General features: G+C 34.8%; 1 protein-coding gene across 1 annotated transcript in view; it reads left to right on the top strand.

Annotated features, from left to right (window-relative positions):
- The window catches only part of ERCC8 (ERCC excision repair 8, CSA ubiquitin ligase complex subunit), a 50532-nt gene that overhangs the window by 2342 nt on the left and 32133 nt on the right, over window positions 1-16057 (top strand). Inside the window, exons 2-4 of the mRNA XM_021701947.1 lie at window positions 6546-6641; window positions 11664-11765; window positions 15350-15473. Coding sequence (XP_021557622.1) covers window positions 6546-6641; window positions 11664-11765; window positions 15350-15473 — 322 coding nt within the window. The remainder of the gene's footprint in view (window positions 1-6545; window positions 6642-11663; window positions 11766-15349; window positions 15474-16057) is intronic.

Below are 16057 nucleotides of genomic sequence, written 5' to 3'. Positions count from 1 at the left end.
AATTCCTATTCAGCTCAGTGATCCACTCTAATAAAAGCATACAGACATATCCAGAGGTTTTTATTTCAATGATTTCAAAGACTCAAAATTTATGTTTATCAAAATTGGTCAATCTCCGATAATTTAGCTTGTTTCCACCAAGTAGTTCTGCAATTCTTCCATTAGGATCAACAAATTAAACATTGGAAAGTGAATGAACTTGACTGTTAGACCTTTAATTTTAGTAAAAATATCTGTGCTTTTTTGAAAAGAAGCAGCATTATTTTTTCTCTACTATGTTCAGAAGTCTTATCATATCAGTAATAATTTAAATCATGTGAGCTACTGAGGGTCTAAAATACTGGGTGTCTCCAGAGTCTTTTAATCCCAAATAGTCCTCAGTCTGAGGAAGCAACTAAGTATCGCTCTTTGTTAAAATTCCATGACCTAAACCTCTTCATTAGAAGAAGTAAAGGTTTGGGGCGCCTGGGTGGCTCAGTCGTTAAGCGTCTGCCTTCGGCTCAGGTCATGATCCCAGGGTCCTGGGATCGAGCCCCGCATCGGGCTCCCTGCTCCGCGGGAAGCCTGCTTCTCCCTCTCCCACTCCCCCTGCTTGTGTTCCTGCTGTCGCTATCTCTCTCTCTGTCAAATAAATAAATTAAAAAAAAAAAAAAAGAAGTAAAGGTTTGAAATAGTGAATGTTTCCTAAGAAGATCACCAGATTAATCCATCTGTGAATGGGTTTCATTTTCTGTGTAAAACATGCTGGTTCCCCCAGCATACTTAACACTTGGGGCTAAAAAGCCTATAATCTAGTAATCCCATGCACATCTCTCCCACCAGTTGCTTTATATGCTTATCAAAAATCAGTATTTGTCCGGAGTCCTGAGAATGCCAGTTTTATTATTCTGATTACATCATTTTAATAAGAATTAATGAAATACAAAATGAAAAAGAATTATTATTCTTACAAAAACTAAATGGACCACTTTTGAAATAATCCAAACAAATCGCTTAAAATAAAATGCTGTTCAGTGAGGTATGATTGAGAAAATCATACTGTGAAAGACTGGAGGAAAATATTAAAAGAACAGTTTTTTTCAGCTTTGCCATGATATTAGAATCACATAGGGTGATTTGGAAAAAATACGTTGGAAAAAGTATTCATGCCAAAGTTCCAACCCCAGAGATTCTGATTTAATTGGTCCAGGACACTGGGATTTCTTTAAAGCTCCGTAGGTGATTATAATGTATAGCCAGGATTGGCAACCATTGCTTGAGAGAGATTCCACATTCAATTGCTTTGCATGTCTGAGATTCCATATTCATTTGTTTGGCGTATGCCTTAAATGTTTTCTCAACTAAAATAACAAATTAATGACTAAAACATATATTTTAATTTTAATTAAATTAAATCTTAAGCAGAGTCTGTGCCCAGTGCAGAGCTTGATGCAGAGCTCAATCTCACGACCCTGAGATCATAACCTGACTCAAAATCAAGAGTCGGACACTCAACCGAGTAAGTCACCCCAGCTCTCCAAATAAAACCTATTTTTGAAAATCATAGAATACATATAGTTATGGGTATGGTTTGTAAAAAAAAAAAGGTGATGTGGCATTCTATTCAGCATGTTTAACTCTACTTCAAACAATTGGCATATAAATATTCGGACAGTCCTTGCTTTCCATAGTATTATACATCTATAATATAATTGTGCCAGGCAAAATCTATGGCAAGTAATTTTAATAATCAGTGGATAGGGAACAATTACCATTGTTCTGTGATATTTAAAATTTCTTTGTCAAACAGTAAACTTTTACTGTCCATCCTAAATATACAAGAAATGAAAAAAATAGGAAAGCTAATATTAGTACACTGTAATATAAGACATTAGAAACAATGAGAACTACAGTTATTTCTTTGTTTAAGGGGCGCCAGGGTGGCTCAGTCGTTGGGTGTCTGCCTTCGGCTCAGGTCATGATCCCAGGGTCCTGGGATCGAGCCCTGCGTCGGGCTCCCTGCTCAGCGGGAAGCCTGCTTCTCCCTCTCCCACTCTCCCTGCTTGTGTTCCCTCTCTCGCTGTGTCTCTCTCTGTCAAATAAATAAAATCTTTAAAAAAAAAACCAACTGGGTGGCTCAGTCGGTTAAGCGACTGCCTTCGGCTCAGGTCATGATCCCAGGGTCCTGGGATCGAGTCCCACATTGGGCTCCTGGCTCTGCGGGAAGCCTGCTTCTCCCTCTCCCACTCCCCCTGCTTGTGTTCCTTCTCTCACTGTGTCTCTCTCTGTCAAATAAATAAATAAAATCTTTAAAAAAAAAAAAACAACAACAACTGAAATCAAGAGTAGTTTGAGTGCCACTGGTCTTCTCATTGTATAGCTTCTAATGCAAGTTGAGTATCTGTTCTATATCTTGGCTAATTATCATTCTTTCTAAGTCCGAATCAGATTCCAACATTTTGTCCTTTGCATTTCAATGTCGTGAAATATGTCTCTGAGAGTTTTTTTATGTGAACGTTTTTGCCAGTGTCATTTCCTCCCAGACATCTTCAGCCTTCTCATCATGACCACTTTTCCTCATTTATTGGGATAAGTTCACTCACCTGCATTGATTTCCTCAGTCTTTCTCTAGAGATTCTCAAATGGCCACAAGTGTCAACATTTCCACAATCAACTATTTCTTCTGTAACTCCATTTACATTCCATTGGAGTTTTATTTCCAGCATTATCACTTAGCATATTTTTGGTGCACCTCCATGTCAATTCCCTCTTTTAATTCTCCATTTTTCTAAAATTTCGTATGGGTTTATCTCAGAAGTACAGAACTTTGCAGGCTCTGTGTGAATTGAATGACAAATGTGCAGTAACCAATCACCTGCAGACTTTGAAAGAAGTCATGTAAATTGGTCACGAATTATGATGTGCATGTTATTTTTGTAGTGATTTGTGCACTGAAAAGCTAGTAGCCAACTTTGTGCTTTGTGCTATTAGTCACAATTAATATACCATGGTAACTGAATTTTGAACCATATTGTTGGGGGGTCTGGTATTTAAATCATGGTAACTTGCATTCTGTGCTTAGTTTGCAAACTGTGCAAAGTGAGGATTGCTTATATATTTAAGTTGAAATAAAGTGTTTAAGGTAGTGTTTCTTCTTAAAGATTCCCCTCGTTAAGTGATGTGTTTGCTTAACTAAACAACTACACAGTCCTATTTTATTTAAAGAAGTTCTTCTTTGTCAATGATTAAAGGCAAAAGCGTGAACACGGATATGCAAAGTTTACAATTCTTACCCCACTTTTTTTTACAACTTTCTTGAGGTGTAATTGACATACAATAAACTGCACATTAAATTAGAGTAAACAGCTGGATGGGTTTTGACATACATATATGCTTTGAAACCATCACCATCAAAATAACTAATATCCATAAGCCAAAAATTTCATCCTAACTCTTTGTAATGCTTCTTTTCTTTCTTTCCCTGCTTCATGCTGTTTTACTCCAGGAAACCACTCCACTGCTTACTGTCAGCATAGATTACTGTACATTTGGAATTTTATATAAATAAAATCATGCTTTATCTGGCTCTTTTCATTCAGCATAATTTATTTTGAAGTTTCTCCTTTTGATTCTTTTTTACTGTTGAGGAATGTTCTATTCTGTGGATATATCACAGTTTATCCATTCACTTGTTGATGGACATTTAAATGTTTCCAGTTTTGGGCAATTACATATAAAGCTGCTGTGAATGTTCATGTACAAGTCTTTGTGTGGATATATGCTTTTATTTCTCTTGGCTGCATGACTAACAGTGGAATGACTAGAGCCTGTGTTTCACTTTTTAGAAACTGGTAGTTTTCTAGAAGCTTAACATTCCCACCAGTGGTGGATGAGAGTGCTGGTTGCTCCACATTTTTGTTTCCCCTTTCCTGCTTTTTTGGGGGTTATTTGAACATTATTTAATATTCCATTTTAATTTATCTCTTGTGACATCTCGTTATATGATTGTTTTTGGTGGTTGCTCTAGGAATTATAAAATACCCACTTTTCATTCTCCTCTTAGAATCAATATTTTACTGCCTCATTTGGCATATAGAAACTTCATCACTCTTTATCCTCCACCATATATGTTGCCTCACATATTACATTTACATACATTGTAAACCCCATCAGATAATGTTAATACATTTTGTTTTCAGCTATCAAGCATACTTTGTCAATTATATTTGCCTAGGTATTTATCATTTCTTTTGCTCTCTCCTCAATCCTGATATCCCAAGTTTTCTTATATCATTTCCCTTCTGTCTGAAGGACTTTATCTCTTCTTTTAGAGCATGAACCAAAATTTCTATGTACTTAACATGTACCAAAATTCCAGACTCCCAGAAGGAAAGCAGGTATTCATCACAAAGCACCTTGTTGGCTCCACATAGTTTAGGCCCAGTGAACCATTCTTATCCAGGAATGATTAGAATCTGCAATCACAGAAGCAGACAAAGGCCAATCTTGCAAGTAGGCTTTCTAAAGGATAGCAGTCTCTGGCATGCTGTGTTAACTCTTTTTTGCACACCTTGCCTCCTTTCACACACACCGTCCCCTTGTTTACCTATCATATTACCCTCTTACTTTCCTTCATTTAACACCTTTTAGTTCCCTAAAAATGCAGTCCTAAAGTCTTTAGGTTGGGCAGAGGTAGGCTTCCATACACAGGCTGGGATTAGATTGCTTTAGAGTGATATTGGAGACCCTGAGCAGGTTGAAGAGGTAGTCTGATTGTGGGGACTGACAAGCCCAGGTGATTAGGAGTATTAGGGGAGGCAGAAATCAAAGCCCAAGCCTGGTGAGCAATTTTCTTGCTGGAGATGGAGATGGTATTGGTGATGGGAGATTGGTTACGTTCAGTGGCATTGATCAAATAAACATATTAATGATAGTGGGAGCTACATTTCTCACTGTTCAGAGAAAGGAACTCAAGGAAGGGGTGATTACCTTTGTCCATGTTTGTATGATATTTTACTGGTTACAAGAAGCACAGATTACTGTTATTATTTGAAAAATCATCAAATAGGGGCGCCTGGGTGCCTCAGTCAGTTAAGTGTCTGACTCTTGATTTTGGCTTAGGTCAGGATCACAGGGTTGTGAGATCCAGCCCTGCATTGGGGCTTAAGATTCTCTCTCTCCTTCTCCCTCTGCCTGCCCCCCCCCCCACCACGCATGCTCTCTGTCTCTCAAAAAAATGAAGTAAAATAAAATAAAAATGAAAAATAGAAAAATATTTTAAGAAGAAATGGGAATTCGCTAGAAAATGTGAAAAATTGTTTTCTGGTGAAATACTGGAGCTCAGAGATGGAAGACAGCATAATGGTCTGGAGAGAAAGTGTCAAGAGTTCAGATCCAAGTTCAAGCAATTATTAGATGTATGACCTTGGGCAAATTACTTATGTCTTAGTTTTATAATCAGAAAGAGCAGTTACTAATATAACCTACCACCTAGGAAATCCATCACTTCAGATTACCACTTATTACACTTTTTATTACCACTAATCACAGTGTCAGCAGATGGTAGGCTCTTAATGTTGGCTGTTACTGATATTGATCAAGGTCAGAAAAGTAGTAAATGTTAGACTGGATATTTGAACCTAAGGCTAAACTGTTCCAGAAGACAAAGGCCTGTGTATATCTTTAAATCAAACATTTGATATGCTAAAATGATTACTAAAATGTTTATAATTATTAATACTGCTACTGTGAGGACATAAAAGTATCAGTTTGTATTTTTTCTAGCACTGTGCATTGTTACTTTTAAAAAATAAAACTGACAAATAGGCTAAAAATTTTCATATAGATAGCATCATGTTGGTCAGTAATGAATTTAGAAATCATTCTAGTTAAATTAATGTAAATGTTCTTTAACATCCAACAGACTAAGACAAATTCTAATAGTTAACATTCACTGGGCACTTACTAGTCATTGTAATGAGCACTTTACATAATGATGTTTTACAGTTATGCAATATCAGAAATTTCATTCATCTTAATTTGTAAGAGTACTTGTTATTCATCTTTTTATAGATATTTAATTGGCTTTTAAAAAGTGTGCTTAATTGTTGAATTGAACATAGTCATTTTGTTTCTACCTAAAGCATAAGAAACACTTCAGGAAATTTTTTTTAAGTACTGTAATTTAAGCTTTTGTCCACTAGGTGTCCTCAGTTAAGTTTAAGATACCAGAATTTAACTTTTTGTTCATGAAAATTTATTTCAGTCTCTAAATACCTTAATAAAAATTAATGAAGTACCCCTTTAAATGAAGTTTAAGATAATGCTTTGGAGAAATTCTTTATATATAATTGTTAGTACTGTTGGCATTTTTTAAAATTCGTATAAGGTCTTTAAAAATCTATAAATACCTTTGAATGTGTAGTAGAAGATTTAAGCATTACTTGCAATTTTTGTACTACATGTAATTTTGGTGAAATAAGGATGTTTTTAATGCTTAAATTACTTTATTTTTGTTTAGTTTTATCTTTCTTTTCCCTCCTTTCCATTTTTATATTTTTTTCAAGGGTTTTGGGACTGGAGTTAAACAAAGACAGAGATGTTGAAAGGATCCATGGCAGTGGAGTTAACACCCTTGACATTGAACCTATTGAAGCAAGATAGTAAGTTTATTACACTTAAACAGTCATTTTGTTGTTGTTCAAAGTGAGATGCAGTAAAATCTTGTTTTCAGGTTACTTATGTAAAGTTTCATAAAAAGTAGTAAAATTTCTAAATTGTAGCATTTTAAGTCTGATGTTAATAATTTAAATAAATACAAAACATCACACCCTTAAAATGTTTCCAGGTAAACATTTCCAAACTACTTTATATAAATATATTCATTGTAACAGACATTGAACTTCTTTGGATACAGAGGGCTTTTAAGTGCTGGGGTGTGTGCTTTAGGTACCATTTTAAAACAGAGTTGCTACTCTGAAGGAGTCTAATGGGAAAACAAATAGAATATAAAAAGTGAAACTATATGTTGGAAGATTCAGCTTGAAGAAATCCAGACCTTTATTTGAGCTCCTCCTGGGCTTTATCACTTAGCAGCTAAGGGACCTTGAGCAATTGACCTAACCTTTTTAATTCTCAGTTGCCTTAGCTATACAATGCTAACAATAACAGCTACCTAACAAGTTTGTTGTAACTTAATTGAGATTATATGTGTAACATGATTAGCACAGGACCTGGCATATCGTAAATGGTTGCCTCTACTCCTCTTAATCAAAAATATTATCACCTATACTTTTACTCCTTTCAGTCCTTTCCCATACAACAGCTGGAGTGCTTTGAAAAATGTAAATATTGGGGCGACTGGGTGGTTCATTCGTTAAGCGGCTGCCTTCGGCTCAGGTCATGATCCCAGGGTCCTGGGATCGAGCCCCACATCTGGCTCCCTGCTCAGCGGGAAGCCTGCTTCTCCCTCTCCCTCTCCCCCTGCTTGTGTTCCTTCTCTCTCTTTGTCTCTCTCTGTCAAATAAATAAAATCTTTAAAAAAAAGAAAAAGAAAAAAATGCAACTATGAACATGCCATCCCCCCACTTAAAACATCTTGATCCCATTATTACTCCTACAAGAAAGTTCAAAAAGCTTCATGTGGTCTGTAATTAGAACAAGTATAACAGTAACTGAAGTTTGTTGTATCATGTGTTTAGCATTGCCCCAGAGTTTTTATATTATAATGAAGTGTTATTATTATTTACATTAAAATGAACCAGACAGGTTTGAAGAATTCTGGTTTTAATTTTCAGCCACTGTCATAGTCCCACCTAGTAGTATATGGGAAACATGTACAGTGAACACATTCTCACTTTAGCACATGGTTAAATCTAAAAGATGATCAGTGATAATTCTTTTCTTCGTTCTGAACTTTTCCAGATGCAACATAACACCTCCCATTCAAGGTCAGCTGAGGGCCATTTGCTTAAAACAATGGCACAAACAGAAAGGGATAACTGATTTCTTTTGGTCATGGGTGCTGGTGGAAAAGATATTCAGTACTGCTTCTCCAGCCAGCCATTGGGAATAGAGATCATTTGTCTAACTTGTGAAGTACATGAAGCCAGTAGGTTACCATTTGTCAGAGTCAATGAGAAAGATGAGAAATCTGATTTCTCAGATTATAGGTGCATAAAATATGTGTGAGAAATACAGGCTGAGGAGTCTTTTTGCAGAGCATATTGAGAAAAGTCAAGATTCTCACTACACTTCACTGTAGTGAAGTCTGTAACTATCTCATTTGTTTGCCAAGACTTGTATTTTGCATTAAATCCTTTAGGCAGCAAAGAGAGTAATAAAAAGCAAAATATATGTTTAATGGAAAATTAAATCTTCATGTTTTTCCTAAGAAAGTCAGTGCACATATAATTTGCTCAAAATACTTTTTAATATTTACCAACCACCATGAGAGTTGTAGTGATATCACTGAAAACCAGAAACCAGAATATACACATCTGGTAAAGAAGCATTTATTTCCAAAGTTAGGAGTTATTTTAAGAAGTCTCCCTGAAAATAATGTTTTAACAAGTGCAATTGCATAAAGTACATTTGCATATCATTCTGTGAAGCTTGAATTTTCTTTGATATCTTCTAAATTCTTCTAAATTATTGTTGTTCATCTTTAATACCAGGTTTTCTTGTCCATATTAAAACATGACGTTATATCTCTTACTGTAATTACCCTATGAGCAGAATAATAACCTCACAGTTAAATAATGTCATTGTCCACAGATCCTTCAAATACAGAATCATTTAATTCCAATAGTGGTTCAATTGTTTCAACCAATTAATAGAATCCAAGGAAAGCTTTTGGAAATCATTCTAGCAAAGATGAAGCATATGACATTACTACAACTACAATTTAAATTCAGTTAAGATGTTCACCTGTGAATATAATTTTTTTGTTTCTGCATTGAGAATACATGTGCCATGGTAAAAAAAAAAAAAAGTATTTCACAAAATTCAAATAGGAAGCAAAAATATTTTCAGAACTGGTTTTGGTATACATGTAACTCACAGTTGTGTCCAAATAAGCTGCAAAATTCTATCAATGAAAATAAAAATTATAGTTGTTAAAATTTATAAATATTTTCCCGTATGAATACTTAGTTAACTCCAAAAGTTTTGTGGTGAACACTTTAGCATGGCATTACTTGCTGTCTTTTTTTACTACCCCCAATCAGATTTTTAGAACTGTTTCAGCAAAGAACTTTGAAGAATTACTTTTAAATAAGCCTTATTGTTCTACAAATTGGCATTGAATTTTTCTTAAAACAAGTCTATAAATCAGTGCTACTTGGACATGCCGCTGGCTCATGAACCCTTTGTAACTGGTTAACAAGATAAGGAGCTTGTACCAGAATGTAAGTTTAGTACATCACTAAGCACACAATTTATTTTTCATAACAAGACTTTCTTAGTGAAGACAGAATTGTGTTCATGTGTGGCACAAGCTCCTCATCTTGCACTTTAACAAAGAAACTAAAGAGGGAAATATAAAAAAATTAGCGTATAACACTTAGAACAAGTATAAGTGATCAAATATCCCCACAACCCACAAAATATGGATGAGTGGGAACAAGTCATCCATATTGACAAGATCTGTGTGGTACCAGCATCTATATCAGAAGAGACAGTGAAAACCAGTGGAGCATCTAGTAGACCTGATAACTCCAAGATAACCAAAGTTACTTGGAAGTTCAGCAAGCTAATTTGACTACAGGGGGTGACACTGGGAGAGGATGACCTCCTCCCAATGATTAAGGGCTTCACAGTAAGACTGGAAGGGGCTGGAGCAGTCTGGGCCCACTGATCTCTCCAGCTTATCAACTTAAGATCTCCTAAAGGGCAAAACCCTACAGTGAGGAGAAACTGCTCGGAATAGAATCCAAACTGAGCAGTATAGGGACAATAGAAACAAAGGGAAAAGATGGCCCAGATAAAAATTGAGGAGGTGAACAGAACCAAGAAATCTCTAAAAGTGAGTTGCCATGTATTGAACATCTTATAAAAAAGGAAGAGGAAGATATTCTATAGATACAACATTTAAATATTATTCTAAACCAAGACTTCTTTCTAAAAGTTTAAGAAAATTAATTTCATATAAATATGAGCAAAATAATAGGATTAAAATCAAAGTCCATTCAAAATTAGTATAAGAACAAAGAGACTAAGTAATGCCCCTTTAGAGAGTGTAGCTGTGCCAGAAAGATATTTCTGTGAAATAGTTGAGAACTCTAACCTAATATTTTAAAACTAGCTAAAAGTCATTTTAAAAAGATACAAGATCTGAAAGAATAACATAAGTTGGAATTAAGAAAACTCAGAAATGAGATGAACAAACTCAAGAAAAAATTAGAAATAAAAGGCAAATGTTTCAGAAATGAAGACTAAAGCATAAGGAACACAAGCAAATCAATACAAGAGGTAATAGCTTAGAAAAAGAAGGTAGAAGGAGGATATTTTTAAAAATCAAGAAGAAAATGGAAAAAGATAATTCAAGAGATGGGGACGTATGTGGGAGATAGAGAAGATCCAGCATACATTTAATAGGAATTCCCAGAGAAGAAACCCAAAGGAAGAGAACAGAGTCAATATTAAAGGTATAATCCAAGAAAAGTTTCCTAAAATAAATAAGATCTAAAACTAGATATAAGAGAAAGAAAATCCTGTTTTAACTAAACTGCTTTGGGGCTTTATTCCCAAAGAAATGAAGTTTCCTATCTCAGATGTTCAGAGAAATAAAATGTGACTCAAGGGTTATATATCCAGCCAGACTGATTTTCAAGTACAAAAGAACAGACAAATTGTCAATAACATACAAGAATTCAGGGCCTGTTGCTCTCATTAGCCCTTTCTTAGGAATTTACCAAAGAGTAAAATCAGAGAACCAGAATGAGTAGAGCGACAGCAACATGAGGTTTGATTATGAGCAATAAGATTAACAAATAGCAATTCTTCATTTAGATATATAAATTCATAGATCTGTCTGTCTTTCCTGCTAGATTGTAGACTCTGGAAAGACAGAAAGTATGCCTGTCTTGTGGACAGTTATATTAGCAGAGTGCCTAACATATTTCAAGTGCACAAAGTTGAATAAAGTGAGTATATGTGTTTTTAATACTAAATCTAATATTTATTAATCATTTATTTTTTATGAGGCAGTATAAAACTCACTTGCATATAACTTTTATCTTTACGTTGTCTTTATGACTTAGATGAAAATATACCCTTTTTCAGAAATGTTTGAAGGCTTAGACAGGTGAAGTAACATGCCCAGAGTCAGATAGCTAGCATCAGTAACAGCTGGTCTCACTGATTCCATTTTCATTTATCACAATTTTAATTAGGACATTAAGAATGACTTCATAATATTTTACTTTCTTAATTAAGATAGATCTTTTGCCATCTTGTTTCTACTGTCCTTTTTGGAATTATAAAGGTGAACTTTAAATGGTCACAGATTGAAACTTTCTATATTCTACAAATACTAGGTTGAGGAATTTTACTTTATTAAAAATCTTTATTAACGAAGATTTACTCTGTATTTGTGGGCATAATACATTTGGGTGTTTGTGGATCAGTATATAATAAATGAAGTACATAAAATGACAAATTAATGTGAACTTTTTTATTATTAGCATGTTATCAGGTGGTTCAGATGGTGTGATTGTACTTTATGATCTTGAGAACTCCAGCAGACAACCTTATTACACATGTAAAGCAGTGTGTTCCGTTGGCAGGTGTGTATTAAAAATGTAATTCATGAATTTATAAACATTTTAATACTTTTTGCTTCAAATGCAAAACATGAAAATAGCAGTCATATGATTGTCTCAGGCAGCTTGTTCAAATGTCACATTTCACATGGATATCCTTTGACATTTTCTTGAAAATAAAAAGTTTTGATTATGTCCTTTTGTTGTATACCTACTTAGCACACCGCAGTAACTAATCATAGTTTTTAGTACCACTTAGCATAAAATTTATTTATGTCTTTCAGCTAATTATAAACAAAAATTATATTTTTCAAATTATATTCATTGAACAAAAAGATTAATGGCTAGAAGCAGTGAATATACTGGCAGTCCTTCACCATACACACACATATACACACCTATACACAACCATCTTATCTCTCTACTTACTCAAAGCTGTCTAACTTAACATACCTCTCTTTGTCTTAAGTCTCCTGACTATTCTTTACTGCCTTTCCAGTCTTGTGAGAATTATTTTTAAGCGTCTAGAAAGATGTTTTGTGATTGTTGTAATTTGTTCATAATGGCTACTTAATTCTTCCTTGTCGCCTGTATCTGATCCAATATTGAGCACAGCTTTGAGTTAACAGGAAGAAAGGGTGTTAGGAAAATGCTTTCAAGAGAAAAAATTTCATGAACATTTAATGTCAACAATCACTCTGTATTAAAGCTGTTCCCAAAGCACTAGAATAGGTACATAAGTCCATGGAGTATTTGGGAGGAGATTTGCGATTGTTTCTTGGCTCTGGTGCTTCACTTTGGAAATAAAGATTTGGGACACTCTTTCTCTGAACCTCAGATTATTTTGTTTCAGAGATAATTATACCTGTCCTGTCATTCTTGTAAGGTTTTTATGAGTCTTAAATGAAATATTGTCTTTTAAAAAGCATGTTAAAAACCGTAAGGCCACTCTGTAAAGCAATATAATTATAGGGACACTTGGTACACAAAGATAACACCTCAAATAGTCTGAAACTTGGTTTCTAAGAGGCTTACACCATTTTATACTCTCACTCCACTTGTACCAAAAAAAAACCCCTAAATTCTAAAGTGTAAGATAGTCATATTAATTAATTCATTTAGTTCATTTTCTTCTTTTATCTTAGCTAACATTTTAACATTGTTTAATTTGTTACATATCAAAATAGTATTTTCATATATACCACATGCTATCTAATGTTATTCCTGAGGAACTGTGATTTACTTTTCTGGTAGTTAAAGTCAAGTAAATGCTTAGTGTATCAATCTTTTGCTTTACCATGACATTCTTCTTGGATTCACTGTCTGTCTTTAAAAGCATAACTTTGAATGTAAATGGGCATACAGTGAGCATGTTTGCAAAATGAGTTAAAGTAGCATTTTTTATATCTGAAGACTTTATAATCTAACTTTACAAAATAATTTCACTAAAAATTTTTAGTTAATATGGCTTAGAGAGTTTGCTGATATTTATTTTTGCTTTACTTAATGCATATGTTCTTAGGCACCAAAAAGATTCCCTTTCTGTACCAAAATCCTCATTAAATGTAAATGAGAATAACAGGTCATACCTGGTAAGATAATAATATAGTATTTTGTCCTATTCTTAAATTTACATTTAAAATATAAATGAGCTTTTATTTTTAATCACTACATTAAAGGTTTGTTTTACTATAACTGGAAAATCTTGGTATATATGAAGGTTCTTAGGAGCAAATAGAAATCAGTTCTCCTTATTTTAAGCAGAAATTTATTGGAAAGATATTTAGTATCTCATATAACTGGCGGGAAGGTAGGGGAATAAAATGTGGAAAGGAGCGGAAGGTAAGAGAAACTAAGGCAAAGACAACAGTTGGAGTCCACCACAGGAACAATTTAGTTTGGGTTCTGCTACATGTCACCAACACAGACTCTCAACTTCATGACTATGAATAATTGTTAAATATCCCTGAGTTTTGCATTACTAGCTGGAGTTTTAGAGTCCCAGGCAGGTTTGGGAAGCTTAAACCATACGTCCATGCCCTTACTGCCAAGGGAGAGGGAAAGAGAATGTCTGGAGTCCCTAGCTTTCTGTAACAAGAAGCAATAAAATAAGGGAGATATCCCCCAGATAGGAGGAGTTTGGATCCAACTTAAAAAAAAAAAGTTCCAAGTATCTACTCCACAACCAAAAAGGCAAGTATCCACTACACAACCAAAATGTAATCATCCCTTTCCCCAAAGGTGATAGATCCTCAGTCTACTTAATTACCATATCCAGCTCCAATTCAAGATAATGTCCATTTTTTCACTAGTTTTACATGATCTTTTATCAAATTATGCAACCCTTGGACTCAGTTTGTTGTTAACCTATATAAAATAATGGAGGCAAGAGAGAGAAAGAAAAGGTAAATCAGTTAAAATATATAAATTATACATGACATAGAAAGGAATAATGGGTAGACACTATAGTCCTTCTTTTTTGCAGCTCTGTCAATGCCAGACTAACACTTTAAGGCTTTACTTCATGTTCTCATTCATTCAAGTGCTTAAGGTACTTCATCCTGTATTGATCCAAACCACCTTAAGGAATCAGAACTCATGATGGTCCTATCTGTGTAGGATTGCAATAGTCTTCTGTTAACTTTTGTTTGTTTATTTTGTTTTGGAAAATTTCCAGCATATACAAAAGAAGAGAGTAGTATAGTGAATTATGTACCCATCACACAGCTTCAACAACTATCAGTCATAACCAGTCTTGTTTCATCTCTAACCCCACCCACCCACTGAAGATTATCCCAGAAGCATTTTATTTCATTCATTATTGTTTATATCTCTAAAAATAGAGACTTTATTATCTCACACAATAATTCCTCATATTAAATATGCACTTGGTGTTCAAATTTCCATCATTGTCTTATAAGGTTAGTTAACAGCCAGTTTTTGTGAATTAAAATTTAGTAAAGTGACACATATACTGTATTTATCACCGGTTCAGAGCATATACTGCTTCCTTTAGGACAGCATGTCACCCTTACAAGGTAGTGTATTATAGCTGATATCATAACTTGAGTCTTCAACAGATCATGCTTCTACAGGTAATGGGTTACATAAGAGTGGTGCCTTGAACATCTACCAATTAATTGCATTCTTTTGTCATTGAGTAAGTTCCTTGATCAGAAGCAATATTGCATGGGATACCATGGAACTATGTGAGGCATTCAACAATTCTAAGAATGAGAATACTGATAAATGGTACTTGGGAAAAGCATATCTAAAACCAGAATGGGTATCTCTTCCAGTATGGAAAAATCACTGCCCCTCTCCATGAAGAGGTTCAGTGTAGCTGGCTACTTTCTCCAGGCTCAAATACAGAAATAGGAAGTCTCCCATTTAATAAGCCTTAGTAGGAAGCGGGCCTCCACATTACACTACAGAAGCCTGAAACTAGAGGTGCCTGGACATTGTCCTCTGGAGAGCTGGGATGCAGGCCTGTGATCTAGGTTTGGCCATTCATATTGTCCTACTTGAGACTGCTACTTGTTAATACAGTATCAGTATTGAAACTCACGTAAATCAAGTATTTCTAAATTTTGATCGCTGTTTTGTAGAAACCATCCTGATGTTCACAAGTACAGTGTGGAGACTGTACAGTGGTATCCTCATGACACCGGCATGTTCACATCAAGCTCATTTGATAAAACTCTGAAAGTGTGGGATACAAATACATTACAAGTAAGTATATTAAAACCTTTCCAAATAGCTCTAGAAGATGAAGGAGAATTGAACCCTAAACCATTTTAGCGTGATTATTTGCTAAGATGTTATGTATGTGTTGGTTGAGGAGAGCTAGACTGCTTGAGTCCACATCTTGGCTCTGCTGCTGACTAGCTCTGTGACATTAGGCAAGTGACTACACCTCTGTGTGTTTCAATTTCCTCACCTGTGAATGGGGATAGTGACTGTATGTTATAGAATGGTTGTAAATATGTTGACATATGTAAAGTACCTAGAACAGTGTTTAGCGTATAGTAAGTGCTCAAAAAATATTAGTTATTATTATCATCTTAATTATTTGAAAATTATTGTCTAGTGATCTAAGGAAGAAAATTGGATTTATCCTCTATTGACCTAAAACCTTAAAGGAAAAGAAAGTTACTAATATTATTGCTTAGTAAAGGTAGACACTAAATAATAAAGGTAGATAATAAAAGTGGCGCCTGGGTGGCTCAGTCGGTTAAGCGTCTGCCTTCGGCTCAGGTCATGATCCCAGGGTCCTGGGATTGAGCCCCACATTGGGCTCCCTGCTCAGCGGGAAG

This window comes from Neomonachus schauinslandi, chromosome 7, assembly GCF_002201575.2.
Source record: "Neomonachus schauinslandi chromosome 7, ASM220157v2, whole genome shotgun sequence".
In the NCBI taxonomy this organism is placed as follows: domain Eukaryota; kingdom Metazoa; phylum Chordata; class Mammalia; order Carnivora; family Phocidae; genus Neomonachus; species Neomonachus schauinslandi.
This window is presented reverse-complemented; position numbering and strand designations above follow the sequence as displayed.